Below are 17,916 nucleotides of genomic sequence, written 5' to 3'. Positions count from 1 at the left end.
AAAACATCTAAATTCACAATAGACCAGGATAGTTTGTAATCCACCAGGTTGAACACAAACTACCAATTCCATATAGTAGGCCTAACAGGAGAACACTAAATCTCCTGTTTTCACTGTCCAGGACAGGCAGGGGCTACTGAATTCCCGTGGGCACACGAGTGTTGGTTTGCATTAGGCTTGTTCAGGCTTGAGTTGAGATAGCCTTATTGCAAATATAGTAAATTGCATCAGATGAAGTGCTGCCTGCAGCTTGTTTGCTCTTTGGTGGCCAGTGGCCACCAGACTTCACTGGAGCCAAGAGGCAATGGATTGCCCCGACATTCACTCCTTCCCTACAGGGAAAACTGAATGGCAAACAGATTCTTGTTCTACTTCTTGTTCAAGCCACTAGGCAGCCCTAGGTATTCCAATTGCCATGCAGTCTGTACAGAAGACACAGAAAATGCAGGGTCTGTGCTTCTGCATACCACAAGTACATCTGTGCATTCATACTGTTCACATGACAATGGTATTCAAATTGCCTAATGCTCAGGACAGAGATGAATCCACATACTTAAAGCAGAAAGGCTATAAAAACCCACTTCCCTCCAGCCTTATAGTGTACCCAAAGCAAGAATTAATGTAGATGACCATTATATTTGAGAGTAACAAAATATTGTTGTTGATCAACTATTTTTCAGGGACTGTTCCCACTACTTCAAAATGTGTAGGGTATAGATTTTTAGAATAAATATTTTACATTCTCATATAGCTTTCTTTTCTCTGTTCGTGGATTCCTGCTGCAGTACTAATAATAATAATAATAAATTTTATTTATATCCCGCCCTCCCCAGCCAAAGCCGGGCTCAGGGCGGCTAACAACAATAAAACAGTACAAAAGTACAACACAAACAACACTCTAAAATCATTCATTATAAAATTAATTAAATTCAAGCCACTGGCCACCATTGGGCCAGAGCTCCGCGAAGATTGCCAAGGGAGGGAGTCAGGCTGTGCCCTGGCCAAAGGCCTGGCGGAACAGCTCTGTCTTGCAGGCCCTGCGGAAAGATGTCAAGTCCCGCAGGGCCCTAGTCTCTTGTGACAGAGTGTTCCACCAGGCTGGAGCCACAGCCGAAAAAGCCCTGGCTCTAGTTGAGGCCAGCCTAACTTCTCTGTGGCCTGGGACCTTCAAGATGTTTTTATTTGAAGACCGTAAGTTTCTCTGTGGGGCATACCAGGAGAGGTGGTCCCGTAGGTACGAGGGTCCTAGGCCGTATAGGGCTTTAAAGGTTAAAACCAGCACCTTAAACCTGATCCTGTACTCCACCGGGAGCCAGTGCAGTTGATATAGCACCGGATGAATGTGATCTCGCAGCGAAGACCCCGTAAGGAGTCTCGCTGCAGCATTCTGCACCCGCTGGAGTTTCTGGGCCAGTCTTAAGGGCAGCCCCACGTAGAGACATACATTTTGCTTTTTTGTTGCTCAGCAAATTTAAATGTTAACAAAAACAAAAAGGAAAGAGAAATAAGCTTCAACTTCAATTAGCACAAAATCCAGCAACAGAGATATGCGCATATAAGATTTGGATAATTTCAAAATGAACTTTTTATTCCAGCTTTGACATCTTCACCAGAGAGAGCATGCACCCTCTCAAATCCCCTTTCCCCCTCTTTTTTTTTGCAGCTGCAAATTATGGACATATGCTTTCTTAAATACACAAGTGTTAAAATCCAACCTCCAAAACAGTAGATTATGGGGCTCTTTTACCCTCCATGTTAATACAACAACAATTCTTTTAACTACACTTCTAAATAAATGTCTGCTCGTTACAATTAAACTTGGCTTGTAATCATGTTGCCTACATGAAATAATTCACTCTCCACTGCTCTCACCTTGGTACAAATAGATTTTGTAGATGTTTGAGAATGCTCTGAATATAAAGGTTTGGTTCTTTAATAACAGGTAGAGGAATTGAGTCCTTAGGAAAGACCAGAGCCATAATCCAGTCTGTGTACACATCAACGCAGTGCTTTACAGTATCACCGTCTAAAGGGAGGGTCAGTCCATAACAAACTACCTCCATGGTCCATTTTACCTAAGAGAAGAAAAAGTGGAAAGTTACATGACCATATTTTTAACGTGTCCCCATTTGGTAGATTCTTCCAAATGAAAACCGGCACCACAGCGTAGCACTGTTAACATGAGATAGACAAAGGATACACAGTAAGAGATAACAGAAAATTCATCCTCTAACAACTGTATTATTTTAAATCTGGAAATACCATAGCATGTAGGCCTGGATTCTAAGATCCACCTGACTTTGGATCTTATACATGTCTACTCAGGAGTAAATCCCACTCAGCTGAAGGGGGCTCACAGTTAAGTGGGTACAGGATTGTAGCCTAAATGGAAGCTTCCTGTACCCTCTTGCCCCACATACACTTGAGGACCTCATAGAGCCTCTCAAGAAGGTAGGACTCTCCCAAATAACATGAGATGGGAGTCTGCTGGGAGAACCACCCAATATCAGGTAGATTCCATTGACTTCCTTCAGTTAAGTTACCTTGACATTCAAGCCAGGTTGCTCATGCCAAGATCACACTTTGTGTTGTGCGAGAGATAAAGTGCTCGTACACAGGATTGCTCAGCCAATCTACTTATCAGATATACTTTTATGCCACTTTTTATGTTTAAACCCTCACAGGACGACTTCCAAGATATCAAATAGAATGAGCACTAGGTAAAGGTAAAGGGACCCCTGACCATTAGGTCCAGTCGTGACCGACTCTGGGGTTGCAGTGCTCATCTCGCTTTATTGGCCGAGGAAGCCGGCGTACAGCTTCCGGGTCATGTGGCCAGCATGACTAAGCCGCTTCTGGCAAACCAGAGCAGCGCATGGAAACGCCGTTTACCTTCCCGCCGGAGCGGTACCTATTTATCTACTTGCACTTTGACGTGCTTTTGAACTGCTAGGTAGCAGGAGCAGGGTCTGAGCAACAGGAGCTTACCCCGTCGCGGGGATTCGAACCGCCGACCTTCTGATCGGCAAGTCCTAGGCTCTGTGGTTTAACCCACAGCACCACCCGCATCCCATAATGAGCACTACATCTAACTAAATTACTGCCATGTAGCACAGCTTGCAAACCTGTGGTCCTTCAGATGGTGTTGGACTCCCTTCAGTACCAGCCAGTATGGCCAACGATACAAAAAGTAGTCCAGCAACCTCTGGAAAGCCACAGGTTCCCCATCCCTACCATAAAAGAACAGTGCAATTAACAATAAAATACCAACAAACACAGCCATATAAGCAACACACAGTCTTACAAAAGATAGAAAAAAGCTTTAAAATAATTTCAGCACCGAATCAAAGCGGAACATCATAGAAACTATAAATGAGAAGGTTGTTCTAAACAAATGGGTCTTTATAGCCCTCTTAACTGCCTGTAATGATGAGACTATATGTACTTCAACTGGGGAACTACAGGTTTTGTATACTCACTTCTTTGTCTGTTTTCAGTAAACTCTCACTGCCAGCTGCTGATGGAGCATTTAAGACTTGGCCAAGGGGACGCACAACAGCATTTGCCACTTCTCTCCCCACATTGTCAGGATAGCTGTGAAGTACACTGGTGTGACCCTTATCATTTTGAAGTACAAGATGTAGGGACCGCCACTCTGAGTACATAATGCCTCTATACTGCAGAGTAGACTGTACCTGGAAGGGGGGAAAGGAGAAAACAGACTTAAAATTAATTTTAATTGATATTACTTTGGTTACAAAGGACACTGTTTCCACAAAATATAGCCATGCATATTCCAAACACATGGCACTAAGAAGTGCAACCCTTAGCCCAATGAAACGTATAGTTTTTCATGTGCAGTTGTGTATCTTGCAGTACAGAAGTTGCTGTCATTTTGCCACCCCTTGAACTTTTATCAGCTGACATAACTCTTCCGCTCACCATGGTTTATTATTCAGTTTGCTTTAGCTGGAAAGCAGAACCAGCAAGCCTCTCTGACACTTAAGAATGTGCTTTTAATAGTTACTTTCCATTTTTATCCAGATTGTAACTTTGGTTCCTATTATGGCCACTGGAAACAGTTCATGCAACTGACAACACTGGAGTGCAATAATATTATTGTAGTGTCAGAGTATACTGGCGCTTCTTTCTCTCTTTTTTTTTTTTAAATATTTATTGGTATTTTCAAGAAACATATAACAATCAAAAACAAAAAACAAACAAAATAGAAAAAACACAAAAATACATAACAGAAAAAAAGAAAAAAACACATAAAGTTTCAGATACTTATTTTCCTTAACCTTATTTCTCAGACCTCACACCTCCCCTTCTTGTATTCCAATTTAAATTGTCAATTCAGCAAGTCCTTAACTTATTTCTTCACTTTAGCTTGAACATTTGTTCTATCATACTATTATTTTACTTTGCTTCTTTTTTCCATTCCCTCAATTTATTTTTACCATCCTTATTTTCATTTAATTTAAAAAAAACACAAAAAAACCCAATTTTACCTTATCAAATTTACACATCAATACTTATACCTCATTAATTATTCTTAAACCTTTTTCCTAAAGTCGACCAAAATTTCCCTTCCACGATTATCCCAATTTCCAAACAGCTAACAAAATATAACAAAAAAACAAGGCAGATTATACTTATGTACCCTTTGGATTCCCAACCTCCACCCACCCCTTTCCCGGTTCCAGTCCCCAACCAATATCCATCAGTCTTTATGTTATTTAGCCTGGAGATCTCACGTCCGAGGCCCTTATATCTCTCTCAGTTCCTTTCTGCCGGTCTCTTTGATAGTCCTTGATGTTAAACCCCAAGTCTTGGAGAGGCTCCGGCCCAACAGGATCCATATTGCTTCCAGCCAGACCTCCGTACTTGAAAGCAAAGTCTATGGGGTACTCCAACTCTTGTTTCAAATTTCTTTCAAATCCACATGTCCCCAAAGCTCCAACTTTCACCTTCAGCAAATCTGTAATCCTCAGGTCTTCAGATCTCCTCCAAAGGAGATCTCTCCATTTTTCAGACTCCCATTCAGGCCAGGCTTTCCGCATCAAATTTTTATTGTCCTTTTTTATCATCATGTTAGGCCTCATATTACAACTCTCCTTTGACTCCTGCAGAATTCCAGCTCCTCCTTCATTTTCTTCAAAAACAACATATTGCTCCATCGTGTCTACACTTTCAGTTTCCTTTATTTGTTCAGTTGAATGGGCTTCCTGTTTCAAGTCCTTATCAGGCTCAATGCTGTTATTTACTGTCAAGTGTAGTACTGAAACCTCTGTAGACAAAGCATTGTACTCATCTTGTAACTTTCCCAGGAGAACAAATGCTCTGTCCAATTCTTTATATTTATCCTTAATATTCCTTTCAGCTCAAAACCAAAAGTCCAGTTATTTTGTATCAGCCCTCTTTATTTTCAACAAGTTATACCGAGTAAACCAGCAGAAACAGCAGAAACAATGTTCTCTTTTTCCAGCTGACAACTAGCTGACTGACAGCTAACTTGACAGCTGTCAAACTCTTCAATACAGCATGCTTTCTCATAGGACGTTCCCGGGTCTAGGGGGGGGGGTGTGAAATTTCAGCTCCCAAAATTCTTTTTATTCTCCAGTATATCTTCTTATAATGTCAAAATCGTGAAGTCAAGATCTTTTATTAAAAAGCAAGAAACAAATTCTCTCGACTTTAGCTGCTCGGTCCTTTGCTTTAAATTGTTTACAAAGAGGGGGGGTGGACTTCCTTTTTAACCCCTTCCCGCTCGTTCCAGATCCAAAATAAAAAAAAAATTTTTTTAAAGTTCCAATCTCCGTATTACTCACGGGTTGATGTTTTAGAGTCCAATCGATCCAAAGAAGAAGTTGGCGCTCTCTGTCAATGGCTTGCGGCTTCACTCCGTAGACGAGGGAGTACTCTCAGCACCACGCCTCACCCTGCCTCCGTTCCGAAGCCTTTAAAAAGGCTCCGTCACGGATTGGGGGGGCGCAAATGGTGCCCGCCGAGTCTCTGTGTTCACAGGCATCCGCGCCTGTGATTTTAAGGGTCCCCGCTTCGCCGCAGCGGCCAGACCCAGACGCTACGGAGCCGATTCCCTCCGGAGCTCGGAGGGAATCCGCCATTAAACAATGGCGCCAACCCGGAAGTCCCTGGCGCTTCTTTCTCAACTATCGCTCAGACCAACAAAGAGTAACCTCTCATGAACTAATACACAGAAGCTGCTTGAAACCTCTTCCGTGCAGAAAAGCCATGCACTTTCACAAGCTTGCCATGGTGAATCATAGAGTTGGAAGAGACCACAAGGGCCATCGAGTCCAACCCCCTGCCAAGCAGGAAACACCATGATTGGTTCTCATCACACATTTTAGCTTCACATTACTGAAAAATATTCAGAAGAGGGAGCACAGAAAAAGGAAGAAGTTGAACCTCAACGAGACAGCAGTGCACCATGTATCCCACGGAGGCAACTCCAGGCACCCCACATGAAATAAATGCATGCTAAGGAGCAGGCTAGGGTTAGGAGATAGACTTCATTCTGTATGTTGTCAGTATTGCACTTGGGGAGGCAGTTGCACATGACCTGCCACATTTACCTTGGTTCTTCTCCCCCTTGCTGCTGCCCTGGGTTTCTGCCTTCTAGCCACAAAGGCCTATACAAGTAAACCCTTCTCAAAGGCTAGAAGGTGCACCCAGTTTAGTTGCCCACAGTGAAGGAACTTCAGAGAGACTATATGGGAAGATGCAGTTGCTGCCATATTGAGACATGAATGAAGGCTCTTTTGTGCTGTTTTCAGTCTACATATGTTATTTGAATATTTCAGTTGAGGGGGGTTGTGGTTATTTTTGCTTTTGATGTGGTTTGCTGTATACCGTTAGCCCCTTTAAGCCATCTCCACTGGACTGGGGAAATGAAACAGAAATTTTAGTATAATGTAGATATAGAGGTGCATTGTAAACCACCCTGGAATATTTATGAGGTGTGGTATATAAATGCCATAAATAAATAAAGAGCTGCTTTGTTTTGGCTTTAAGCCTTAGAAGAAACACTAGTTAATACTTCAGAAAGCTATTAAAATGGGATAATATGGCAGTGAATTTGCTGTATACAGACAATGCTGGAATAAAGGCACATTGTTCCTAATAAAGTGCTGCATATAAAAGCTATGATGCATGTGTAGCATGGCCTACAACAGGGGTCCTCAAACTACGGCCCGCCAGGGTCCTAAATCCGGCCCGCCCAACCATTGCAGAACCCGCCGCGAAGCTGTTGAGGAGACTCAACGCGCTTTGGAGAGCTTGAACCACTGGAGAGCAGGCGGAAGGGAAAGAGGCGGGTCAGGATTTCCCTCCTTCTGGCCTTGCCTTCTGGCCTGTGTCTCCCCACGTGTGTCCGCCTCCCTCGATCCCCAGCCACCATGCTGCTTGCTTGCGCCCTGTGCTCCATCACCCTCTCCGCTGTGGCATGCCACCCGATCCAGCCCCGGCCGCTGTTGTCCTTGCAGTCCAGCTCAGTGGCTCCAGCCGCCACCTCCTCTAGGCAGGCTCACCCTCTGTCTCCTGCGCCTGCGGTGGCCTCCACACTGATGGACAGAGGGGGAAGAAGGTCGCTCCCAAGGAACGCAGGGCTCCGGCGCTTACTCATGAGGAAGCCCCCTTGGGGCCGCTGGGGATTACGTCCAAGGAAAAAGATGGCCACCATCATCCTAGCGAATTTTTGTCCTCGGAAAAGTGCTCGGGGGCTGGGCTGTGACCCAAGGCGCGCTTGATTGCGAGGAATCCCCTCTTGGCATCGGGTTGCTCACGAGTAAACGTCTGCCTGCCATCCAAGAGGAGCCCAGGCGGAGGCAGGCTTTGGAAAAAAAGGGGTATGGGTTCATCCGAATCCTGCCCCCCGAAAGCGGGGCTGAGCAGTTACTGAATTTCCATCCCACATTTTTTTCTCCCAGGAGCTCAAGGTCTGTGGTTTTCGCCTTCCACATTTATTCCCCGCAACCCCCAATGAGACGCAATCAAATCAAGCAGCCTCACTAATTTCAATGCATCTCTCCCCTCTGAGACATTTCTTAATCTCAGGAACCATGCACTCAAAATTGCAACCATCTTTATGATTCAAGTAGGTAACCGTGTTGGTCTGACACAGTCAAAATTTTTTAAAAATTATTATTTTTTAATTTTTATAAGTTTATGTTGATTAAAATCATTCTTCCTTTTAAATATTGTATTTTTTTCCTGTTTTTTGTGCACTACAAATAAAATATGTGCAGTGTGCATAGGAATTCGTTCATATTTTTTTCAAACTATAGCCCGGCTCCCTACAGTGTCTGAGGGACAGTGAACCGGCCCTCTGTTTAAAAAGGTTGAGGACCCGTGGCCTACGCTATGCTAGACATGGTCTATGCAATGATCAGCAGAACCTCATGAATGATGCATCGTATCCATGGAAAATGTAGCACAGTGACCAAATGTATTACAGTAGGTTATATACCTGGAACTTCACAAACAGCTCAACTAGTCATCTTGTGTTTCACGCGCTTATGCAAAAGGATACCCCTGTGATTCTGGTAGTTAAGTAGTGTGTACACATGCTACATTAAGAAAGCCTGTCTCAAAAAGTACTAATAAGCTGTGTCCCTTCAGTGCCAGTCACTATGTTGACATAAAACCGGTCAACTTCTAAAAATGGAAGTGGCAGAACTCAGGAATCCTTGGAACTTGCATCTTCCGATCTGGAAGCGCCAGCCCCTAATCCCAAGTGTATCTAAGCCTGCTCATTATGCTTGGCCATGTATATTAGAGAAGGAAACATATCAGAGGTACTACTTCCCCTACAAGTCTAAAAGAAAAATCTGCAGTAGTGAAATAGTTTCTTCTTCTCTTGAATAGATGTCTATCTTCCACTCAGCACCAAAAGGAAAGAGTTGGCAGAAAGTGGCCTTTCAATCAGGACTGCCATAAAATAGGGAGATGTATATAAATAACATTTATCCAAAGGGTTGGGGGGGAGCTGAACTAAAACCCTTTAGCAGTATAACCTCCTCCCACAAATATATTCTTTCACCTTTGTCACAAACAGAGAAAGTACTGTACTCAGAACAAAGCTGATACATTCAGAAGGATATCCTCCACTCCCACACACTTCCTAAGGAATCAACTTTTATTTCCTGGACAAGAAAATGGCTTACAGCCAGAAATTTCCTGTGTGGAAGAATAGGAAACAGCCACATGCTTGCCACTTCTCTGTCAGAAGGACTGTACATTAGGATGGTAGACATTCCAACTAGTTCAGGATAATGAAGTATAAAATGCCGCCTTCTGACAAGGAGAGAGCAGTCCCACATCCCGAGGATCACTAAGGAGCAGGAGTAGACTTAGAGCAAGAATATTCATTTGGTCCAGGGTGGGGGAGGAAATTAAGACATTTACTGGGGGGGGGGTTTAAAAAAAGTTTCTTCTGCTTTGTACTTGCTGTTCTACTTGCAACCACTTCTTTTGGTTTTCATATGCATTTCTCAGATGAGAGGAGTCAGTTGTAGACAGGAGAGCTAAGCCTGTCATCACCTTCTCTCTTTGAAGCCAGCTACTGTGATCCTTGAGTCTACAGTTGCCTCATTCTTCTCCACTCCCACTCTTATTCTTAGCAACTTCAATATCCATATTGACTCACATTCTGAATCTTGTTCAGCACTTCCTCACACAAGTTCTTTTGCTTTCACCCACTCTTCTATACACCAATTTATTTTGCATTGGCAAAACAAGACTATAGTCTGCCTAGTCTTTTGTTTTTAATGTCTGCTAGACCCCAAGTCGGTTTTACCAGTGGCACAGAATGAAATGCCACTCCACCAGCCACCATTGAGCCAAGTGCTCCATAAACTGTATAGAGTGCTCAGACATTTCCTAAGAATTCCAATCTGCTCAGACCAATGGTGGCTAGAGGAAAGGAGCTTTGTTCAGCATCATTACCAACGGTAAACTGGGCTGGGTAGCATCACAGTGCTGGGCAGGGCAGAGTGGTTTAAACCTCTCCGCCCAGCTGAGCACCACAATGGGAAATAAAATACTCCATGCTCCTCTGTTGATCTTCACAGATCAGCTGAGCTGCAGGAAGGCAGGGGATATGCAGTGTGATCATGCCATGTTTGGTCTAAACACCCCTGAGTGGAGGGTGTGACAATAAGGAAATGTGATCCTTGGACCAAAAAAGGTTCATCACCCGGTCTTAGATCTTGAAATATGAAGACATGAATTGATTGTTAGTCTTCATTCTGCTCATTTTCCTCTCTCAAATCATTTTGTTTGCTTTAATTTCTTGCATTTAATTTTTCCTCTAGGGGTGTATCCAACACTGTGCACTAATGCAACACGTTTTCCTCTTCCTCCCCCTGTGCATCCTAAAAATATGCTCCAGAGAGAGCTCCAGCTGTCTGAAGTGGATTTGAGAGTTGGGGGGAAAGTTGTGCTGCACAAGCAGAAGTTTGCTGCACTAGCAGAACTGCAGTGTTGGACATGTCCCAAAGTTTCTGAGCTATTTGAGAACTTCATTTTCTACACTTGGATATCTGTGGGAAGTCATCAGTCTTTTCTCTTGCAATCTCCTTATTCTGCAGTTGTGTATTTTGTGTTCTGAACGGTCACACATTAGACTATTTTGCTCTGGTTTCCATCATACAACTGATATTCTACTTTAGCAGTCTCCCTTTTTATCTTATTTTTATTCCTACATCAAAGCTGCTGAACATCTCTGCAAATCTCAGTAACTCCACTCATTATGAATTCATGCTTTCATTCTGCTCACGTGCTTTAATTCCAAGCAATATTACTCATCTCGCCTTTTTTTTATCAGTAAAAGTGCTCTCTTTAACTATGCTCTTCTTCGTTGGGTTGCAATATTCTGATATAATTCTCCATCATTCTTGCCGAATCTTCATCCTCCTTTTGCTATTCTCTATATTCTGCTTCTGACAACATTCTTCTTTAGTTAAACCCACCACTACTTCTTGACTTTATCCAGTGTTCCTCTATCCAGCCCCGACCCCTTCTGTATATCTCTTGTTCTGTCCCTGCCTCCCCATCCTTTTCTCCATTTCTTTCTCTCTTCTGGTGTTGTTCCCTTTGCTTTTATATACAGTATGCTACTTCCCCTGATACTTAAAAAAGCCTTCTGAATCCTCCTCCTCCCTAGAACTGTTATTCTTTTTCTGTTCTCTCTTTCATTCCTACATTTCAACAACCAATGCCTCAGCTTTGTTTCTCCAATTCCCCTTTTGACACTTCCCAATCTGGTTTCTGCTCTGTGTAAACTGAAGTTTTAAAACCGCTTTTCTGTTTAAGGTATCCTCAAAATAGCATACAATAAAACAAAGTTAGCAGAATTTTCAAAAACCATGTTGCTTTATTAAGAAAAGACAGACAAGATAAAATTTTGAGCAGCACAGAATGAAGCAAAAACAGCCACAGAAAAAGTCAGCCGCATCAAAACTACCAAATACAGGAGGGGCAACTAAAGGACATGTTAAAGGACAGAAAATAGTGGTGAAAAATTAACAGGGGAAGGAGGAAGTTCCAGAGCCTGGTTGCTACAACTGAGAAGGCATTGTTCCACATTCCCAACTGCACTTCCCAGCCGCAATAGTGGAACACAGAACAGGACCTCCCCAGGGACCTCAGTAAGTGGGTGAGATCATTAGAACATGTAGTCCTTTAAATATACTGATTATAAATCGGCTAAGCCATAGGACAAACCTTGGTTACAGTTCATGGTTAGTCTGGAGGGAGCTTAACCTTCAGATGACATGATAAGCCACACTATGGTTTAGCACAGCACTACACAGCAGCGAAATGACTGGAGAGGAGCAAAATGGCCAGAATCTGCCCTGTGGGAACCCCTAGGTTTATGCTTTACCATTATTTGGCTTAGCATGACATGCAACACAAGCCCATGTGCTTCTCTTCATAGTCTTCCTTTACTGACCCAATTAAGTTTCAATTTACAAGTATTTTCCTGCTCTTTCCCCTTATCTGTCTTAGTTACTTTTTCCTTTCTCCCTCCATTCATGAAATGATAATATTATTATTAAACCTTCATTTCCTTGTGCCATTTCCTGTGCAGATGCCATCTCTTTCACTCCCCTGGCATGGAATTCTCTCCTCTCAGCAAGCATCCTCTTGTCCTCCTTTAATATAAGCTCATCTCTTCTCTGTTGCATTTCCCCCCTGGTGTCATTCTATTTTTATACCCTTCTTACTGTTAGGCTAATTATTATACAGGTTTTACTGTAACTGTCGGCTGACAGAAGGAAAACACCAGCAGAATAGGGAGGCAGGCAGGCAGGTATCATTACTCCCCCCCTGCAGTACCACACATCCCTAAATCTGTTCTGAAGGGTTGGGGGACTTTTTAAACCCAATTTAGGGGGCATTGCAGCAAGCAGGGAGGGAATTGTTTCCCTCCATGCCCAATTGGTGTACTACTTGTGTAAGCAGACAAGATCTATTGGATGCCAACAGATTTTTCTTCACTTTAAAGTTTGTACACTACACATTAATTCAACTTTAGAAATAGGCAGCATCTTGCAATACTACAAAACATAATTCATCTTTATTAGCTAAGCTGAGAAGTGACCAAGCACATGCATGTAGTCCAGTCTCTCAGTGTGCTGTACAGTGGTGCCTCGCAAGACGAAAAGAATCCGTTCCGCGATTCTCTTCGTCTAGCGTTTTTTTCGTCTTGCGAAGCAACCCTATTAGCGGCTAAGCGGATTAGCGCTATTAGCGGTTTAGCGGCTATTAAAGGATTAGCGGCTAAGCTGCTAAAAGGCTATTAGCGGCTTAGAAAAAGGGGGGGAAAGCGGGGGGGGGATTGCAAGACACGCAAGACGTTTTCGTCTTGCGAAGCAAGCCCATAGGGAAAATTGTCTTGCGAAGCAGCTCAGAAACGGAAAACCCTTTCGTCTAGCGGGTTTTCTGTCTTGCGAGGCATTCGTCCTGCGGGGCACCACTGTAGTTTGGTCCCCATGGCACCCACTCTTGCTGTACCGCATTAAGTTAACTGCCCATAGTTGCCTGTTTTGGCTGAAATAGGAAATGGTCATTAGCAGATTTCAAGTAAGCCAGGAACTTAAAACTGTATTTTGACGTTAGTCTAGAATACCACCTCATTCCAAACTAGGCAATGTTTCCCATTTCATATAACACAGGCAACTATGATCAATTGAGCACTTCCTGGCTCACTGTGGTACACCAAGAATGGGAGCCATGGGGCTAAGTACAGGGGCAAAAAGGTCTGTGCATACATTTATTAATCGTCCAAACACAGCCACTGTGTATGATCGTCCAAACACAGCCACTGTTAGTTTGTTCCCTAACATCCAAAATCCAAACATCAGTAATTATAGCCTAATGGAGAATTTAATAATGTACTGAACTATTTTGTGTCATCTTGCTTCCTTGGCAACCTCTTCAAACATGTAACATGGATGGAATAGGGAAACTATCGTCCTATAGATATTGTTTGACTCCAACCCCATCAGTCCCAGCAGCACGGCCAATGTTCAGGGATGGCAGTAGTTGTAGTCAAACAACATATGAAGGTCCACACTCCACAGGTTCCCCATTGCACACTTTGGGGAAAACTTCACAGAAGGCCCAAGGACAATTAGCGCTGTGTACTGAAGGGCGATCAGAGAGCCAAAAGAGCTTGAGAAGCAGAACGGTTGAGACCCAAAAGATAGGAAAGAAGAAAGAAGAGGATGGAGTTTTAAAAACCCCAAACACCAGCAGACCCTGTACCAAGACCTAAAATTCTTAACTCCCCAGTTCTAGAAGGAGCTTTAGAGCAGGGAGCTGGTGAAGAGGGCCAGTACATTGATGACATATCTTGCACACGGAGCTGTAGGAGAGGCTACTCCGTTATTATTTGATTTGTATTCCTCCTTTCAACCTGAGAGTTCCCAGGACAGTTGATGTGAAGGGAGGCAACAACATACATAACTTACTTGACCATGCCCAAAGCTTCTCCTAGTCCTACAGAATAGTTTTGGTTGTGTGTGTGTGTGTGTTTAAAGTAATAAAGATTTAATTAAATCTGCTGGCTTTTTCCAAACAAAGTTTGTAGAGCCTTGAGGGCAAGCCAAGTATTTTCTTTTCGGAGCTGGTTCCTTTGGGCTTTGAATGTAAGCCTTTCCTATAGAACTCACCTAAGGAACATTTTAACTACTACTATTTGTTTATTATTGTTCCGATTATATTGGAGCCAGGATAGTATTTCTAAGCTTTTAAATCTCCATATATAAGACCAAACAGAGCCACTCACTTCAATCCTAAACATATTTACCAAGCAGTCTGTCTGCTTGAAATCAACAGACTTCACACAACCCAAACATTTACATAAGTATAATATAAAAACAAAAATGTAGTAAGAGCAGAAACACAACCTTTTTTTGTGAATGCCTACCAAGATAAATGGTTTCGTACACCTTCAAGAAGGCAATGAGATTAACAATGTACCTCTTGGAAATGGGTAATACTTAGGGCCATTACAGTATCGACACTACTTCTAGTCTACCCACAAAGGGAAGAGGATCATAAGAGCATGGGATCTACAGAATGCAGACAGTATGGAGGTTCAAAACAAGAGGGGGAGTCTCTCAAGTATTTAGGTCTCAAAAAATGAAAGGCTTTAAAGGGCAAGTGCCAGAAGCTTAAGCTGGACACAGATGCAAACAACAAGCCAATGTATTTGCCACATCTGTTGAATATGCTCCCACTTCCCTGTCAGGAAATTAGTAGTGGCATTCTGCACAATAGTCTAACAGGCAGATTCACATAATTGCATTACAGTAGTAAACCTTACATGTTACAAAAAGCAGATAAATAAAGCAAGATAACTGACCTCCAAATGTGCACAGCCTACGCGCTAAACATAATTGACAAAAAGCATTCCCGGCTTCCAGCTTATTTGGGGTCTTAAGTTTATAATACAAGAAATGCATCCACATGTTGCATTATTTTTCTCAAATGCTGAGTTTTTCTTATATATTTGCATAACTGTTCTATTGTTCTTGTTCATTATGTCTGCTACCATTATGCTTACAAAAGAATAGTGCTCCAGAGGATTCCTTACTTAGTGCATTGTATTGTTATGGGAGGGGAGGGAGTATGCAAAAATGCCCCTTCAGCACCACACCATAAAGGTAGACACCTTCCCCATTCTCTCTTACAAAATTTTACTATGGTATATTGTGCTCCCAAACAAAGATCTCCTTTTTGCTCTTCTGCATTTTCACATAATAAGAACAATGACATATACTCTCTGGTATACTTATTTTCGATCTGCTTCATGTGGAGTTTTTTGTTCATAGATGTACAACCACACTGCTTTGCCACAGCAGAAATACCAGAACTGCATGTTTTTGCAAGAGCAACAACCCCACCCCATTGCTTTGTATTTTGATATTTTGAATGTTTGTTGTAAGCTGCTTTGGGCACAGCTCACACATATATTCAGAATGGCATGTAGACCACTGAAGGGATATAGAGTGGGAAGAAATGCTATTCAGCTAATCCGCAATAATTATCTTAAGTTATTTTATGTATGGTCTTTCAAGAAGTGTTACTATTCTGAGTACTTTTTCCTATAATTTGCCAGGTTCTTAGGTTAATTGCTGCATTTTTACTTTTATTTTTTAGAACTTCAAAACAAAACATAAACCAATATATAACCACATACAAATTCATAGGTATTGTGGGCAGGATTCTACTTCTACTTCCATAAGGACTTCTACTTGCACAATGAGGCTTTCTCCTCCTGCCTATGAAATTGGCTTGGGGAGGGTCAGGAAAGCCCCCAGAACTGCATGGGGGGGGGGATACAATACTTGCACAGACAGAACAATCAGAAGAGTGCAACACTGAATTCTTTTTTATGAATATGTCCGAGGTATTACATTACCAGGTTTTGAAAAGCAGTCCTTTTGCAAACCTGTTTTTTTAGTAAAAACAGGATCTTCATAGCAATAACTTTAAAAAACAACTAAATTGGGGAAATCAGCGAGTAGAGTAACTGGCTGTTTGCCTTCAGGCATGAGACAAAACAGCAAAATCCTGTCAGTAAGAGTATAACTTCTAGCTTCAAGGAAGCCAGGATTTCAAGTTAGGTTTTCAAACAACTAGGAAGAAAGGCAGTAAATACACAGACTGGATTACAGACTACAGCTGCCCCAAATGGAATGAGACAGCCGTCCCCAGCCTCTCGCCCTCCAAATGTTTTCAGCAATAACTCCTATAATCTGTGACTGTGGCTATGCCGGCTGGACCTGATGGGCATGAGGAGCCAACCATAACAGGAGACCCACAGGTTCTGCTCCCCTGCTTTAAGGGAATAAACTCTTTCCACAAACAGTATTAATACGTAGCATTTATACATAGCGCTTTTTTCAAAGTGCTTCTCGCACATCAGTGTTGCCGATTTTTACAACTCCTCTGTCGCAAAGCACTATAATTACCCCTCTTTTTTGCAGAAAGCTGTGGAGTGCCGAAAGGTAAAAGCAGCAACAGGCGCAAACAAATTCATGCCAACACATGGCTCCATTTATACCTCAAGTCCCTCTTGATGACATGCCATCAGTATGGTTTCCATCCACCTGAGCTTGATCAACAGTGTCAGCATCTTTGCCTAATAAACATGTGTCTCTGGCTGTTTAAGTTTAAATCCTGCTACCTATTTCCGAGTTGGGAGAAGAAGTGAACCCAGAATTTGCCAGCTGGCCAACCTTGCCCAGCAGCAACAACAACTACAAACTGGAGTGCAATCGTTAACTCACTCAGGTAGCTGCTGTAGGGGCTCTTCCTCGAGAGGGTGGGAGTGGGGAAAGGGATATTGCTTCGCCTCGGCAGGGCCTAGCTTTGCTTAAGCGCCCCATGGGGGGCTCCAGGATCCACCGGAAACAAGAGCAACTCCTCTCCCGCAGGGAGCACTTTCTCCCAGGAGCGGTCTGCCGGGAAGGAGGAGCTGCTTCCCGGCCAGGCACAACCGCGCACACCGTTGAGGGAGGCAGCCCGGAGAAGACCCCCCCCCCCGCCTCCGACTACACCCTCCCGGGAAAGGACGCACCAAGATCGGGCGTCGAGGCCTCCAACCCCGGAATAATAAAGAAGCGAGGCAGCCCGGAGCGCAGAGGTCAGAGCGGGTGAGGGAGCGGGCCCAGCGGAGGGAGAGCGCGTCGTGGGCCGTGGTTCTTTTGCGGGGGGGGGGGGGTCGCCTGGCCGCGCTTACCTGCACCAAGGGGGCCGGCTAGCATGTCTGGGGCAAAGGCAAGCAGCTCCTCCTTCAAGCTCCCGGTTCCATAGTGCCCGCAGTGGGTGAGGGGCGGGGGGTGCGGGAGAGAAATCGGACGCTGCGCTCAGGTCTCTCCGGACACTTCCGGCCGCGCCAGAAAATTCACACCCTAGAGCCCCTGTTTCCACCCTACGCGGCGCGCACGCGCCTTGAGAATCTTCCGCGCCGCGCGAAATAAGTCCTCATATTCCCCCTACGGTCGTTCTCCACCGGAAGTACGCGTGCGTGCGTGATATTTCCCTTGAAAAGCGGTGGGAGAGTAAGGTGAAGGGAAGAATTTTCAGGCAGGCTTGGGCGGCGTGCGCATGCGTAATGCCGTTCTATGCTCAGCCCTTTCGTTGACACTTTTAAAGGGGCCGGGTTCGTTTTAATTTGTACTGCTGTTGCGTCCTTGTTGTTAAAATTCCTAACAATGCAGTCCTATGCGTACATGTCTACGCGGAGGTAAGCCCCGCTGTGTTATTAGTGGTATATATATATATATATATAGGCAAAAGGCCCGCAATACAGCCCACAAAAAGTTTTCAAATCTGCAGAATTCAAGCAATAACAAGCAGCTTGCAAAAATTTAAGAC

General features: G+C 43.6%; 1 protein-coding gene across 7 annotated transcripts in view; it reads right to left on the bottom strand.

The window, feature by feature from the left end:
• Positions 1-17,494, bottom strand: part of RALGAPB (Ral GTPase activating protein non-catalytic subunit beta) — a 55,577-nt gene extending 38,083 nt beyond the window's left edge. For 2 of the 7 annotated variants that reach the window (XM_053393866.1, XM_053393867.1), the window contains exons 1-3: positions 17,279-17,489; positions 3,480-3,695; positions 1,873-2,075 (exon numbers count right to left, since the gene is read on the bottom strand). In XM_053393866.1, coding sequence (XP_053249841.1) covers positions 1,873-2,075; positions 3,480-3,665 — 389 coding nt within the window. In that variant the 5' untranslated portion in view covers positions 3,666-3,695; positions 17,279-17,489. Of the gene's footprint in view, positions 1-1,872; positions 2,076-3,479; positions 3,696-16,826; positions 17,001-17,278 lie in introns of those variants that run through there. The other 5 variants (XM_053393865.1, XM_053393861.1, XM_053393869.1 and 2 more) reach the window with 5 other exon arrangements.
• Positions 17,495-17,916: the final 422 nt, after the last annotated feature.

This window comes from Podarcis raffonei, chromosome 6, assembly GCF_027172205.1.
Source record: "Podarcis raffonei isolate rPodRaf1 chromosome 6, rPodRaf1.pri, whole genome shotgun sequence".
NCBI classification, from domain to species: Eukaryota; Metazoa; Chordata; class Lepidosauria; order Squamata; family Lacertidae; genus Podarcis; species Podarcis raffonei.
Note: the sequence above shows the minus strand (reverse complement) of the source record. Positions and strands in the feature narration are given on the sequence as shown.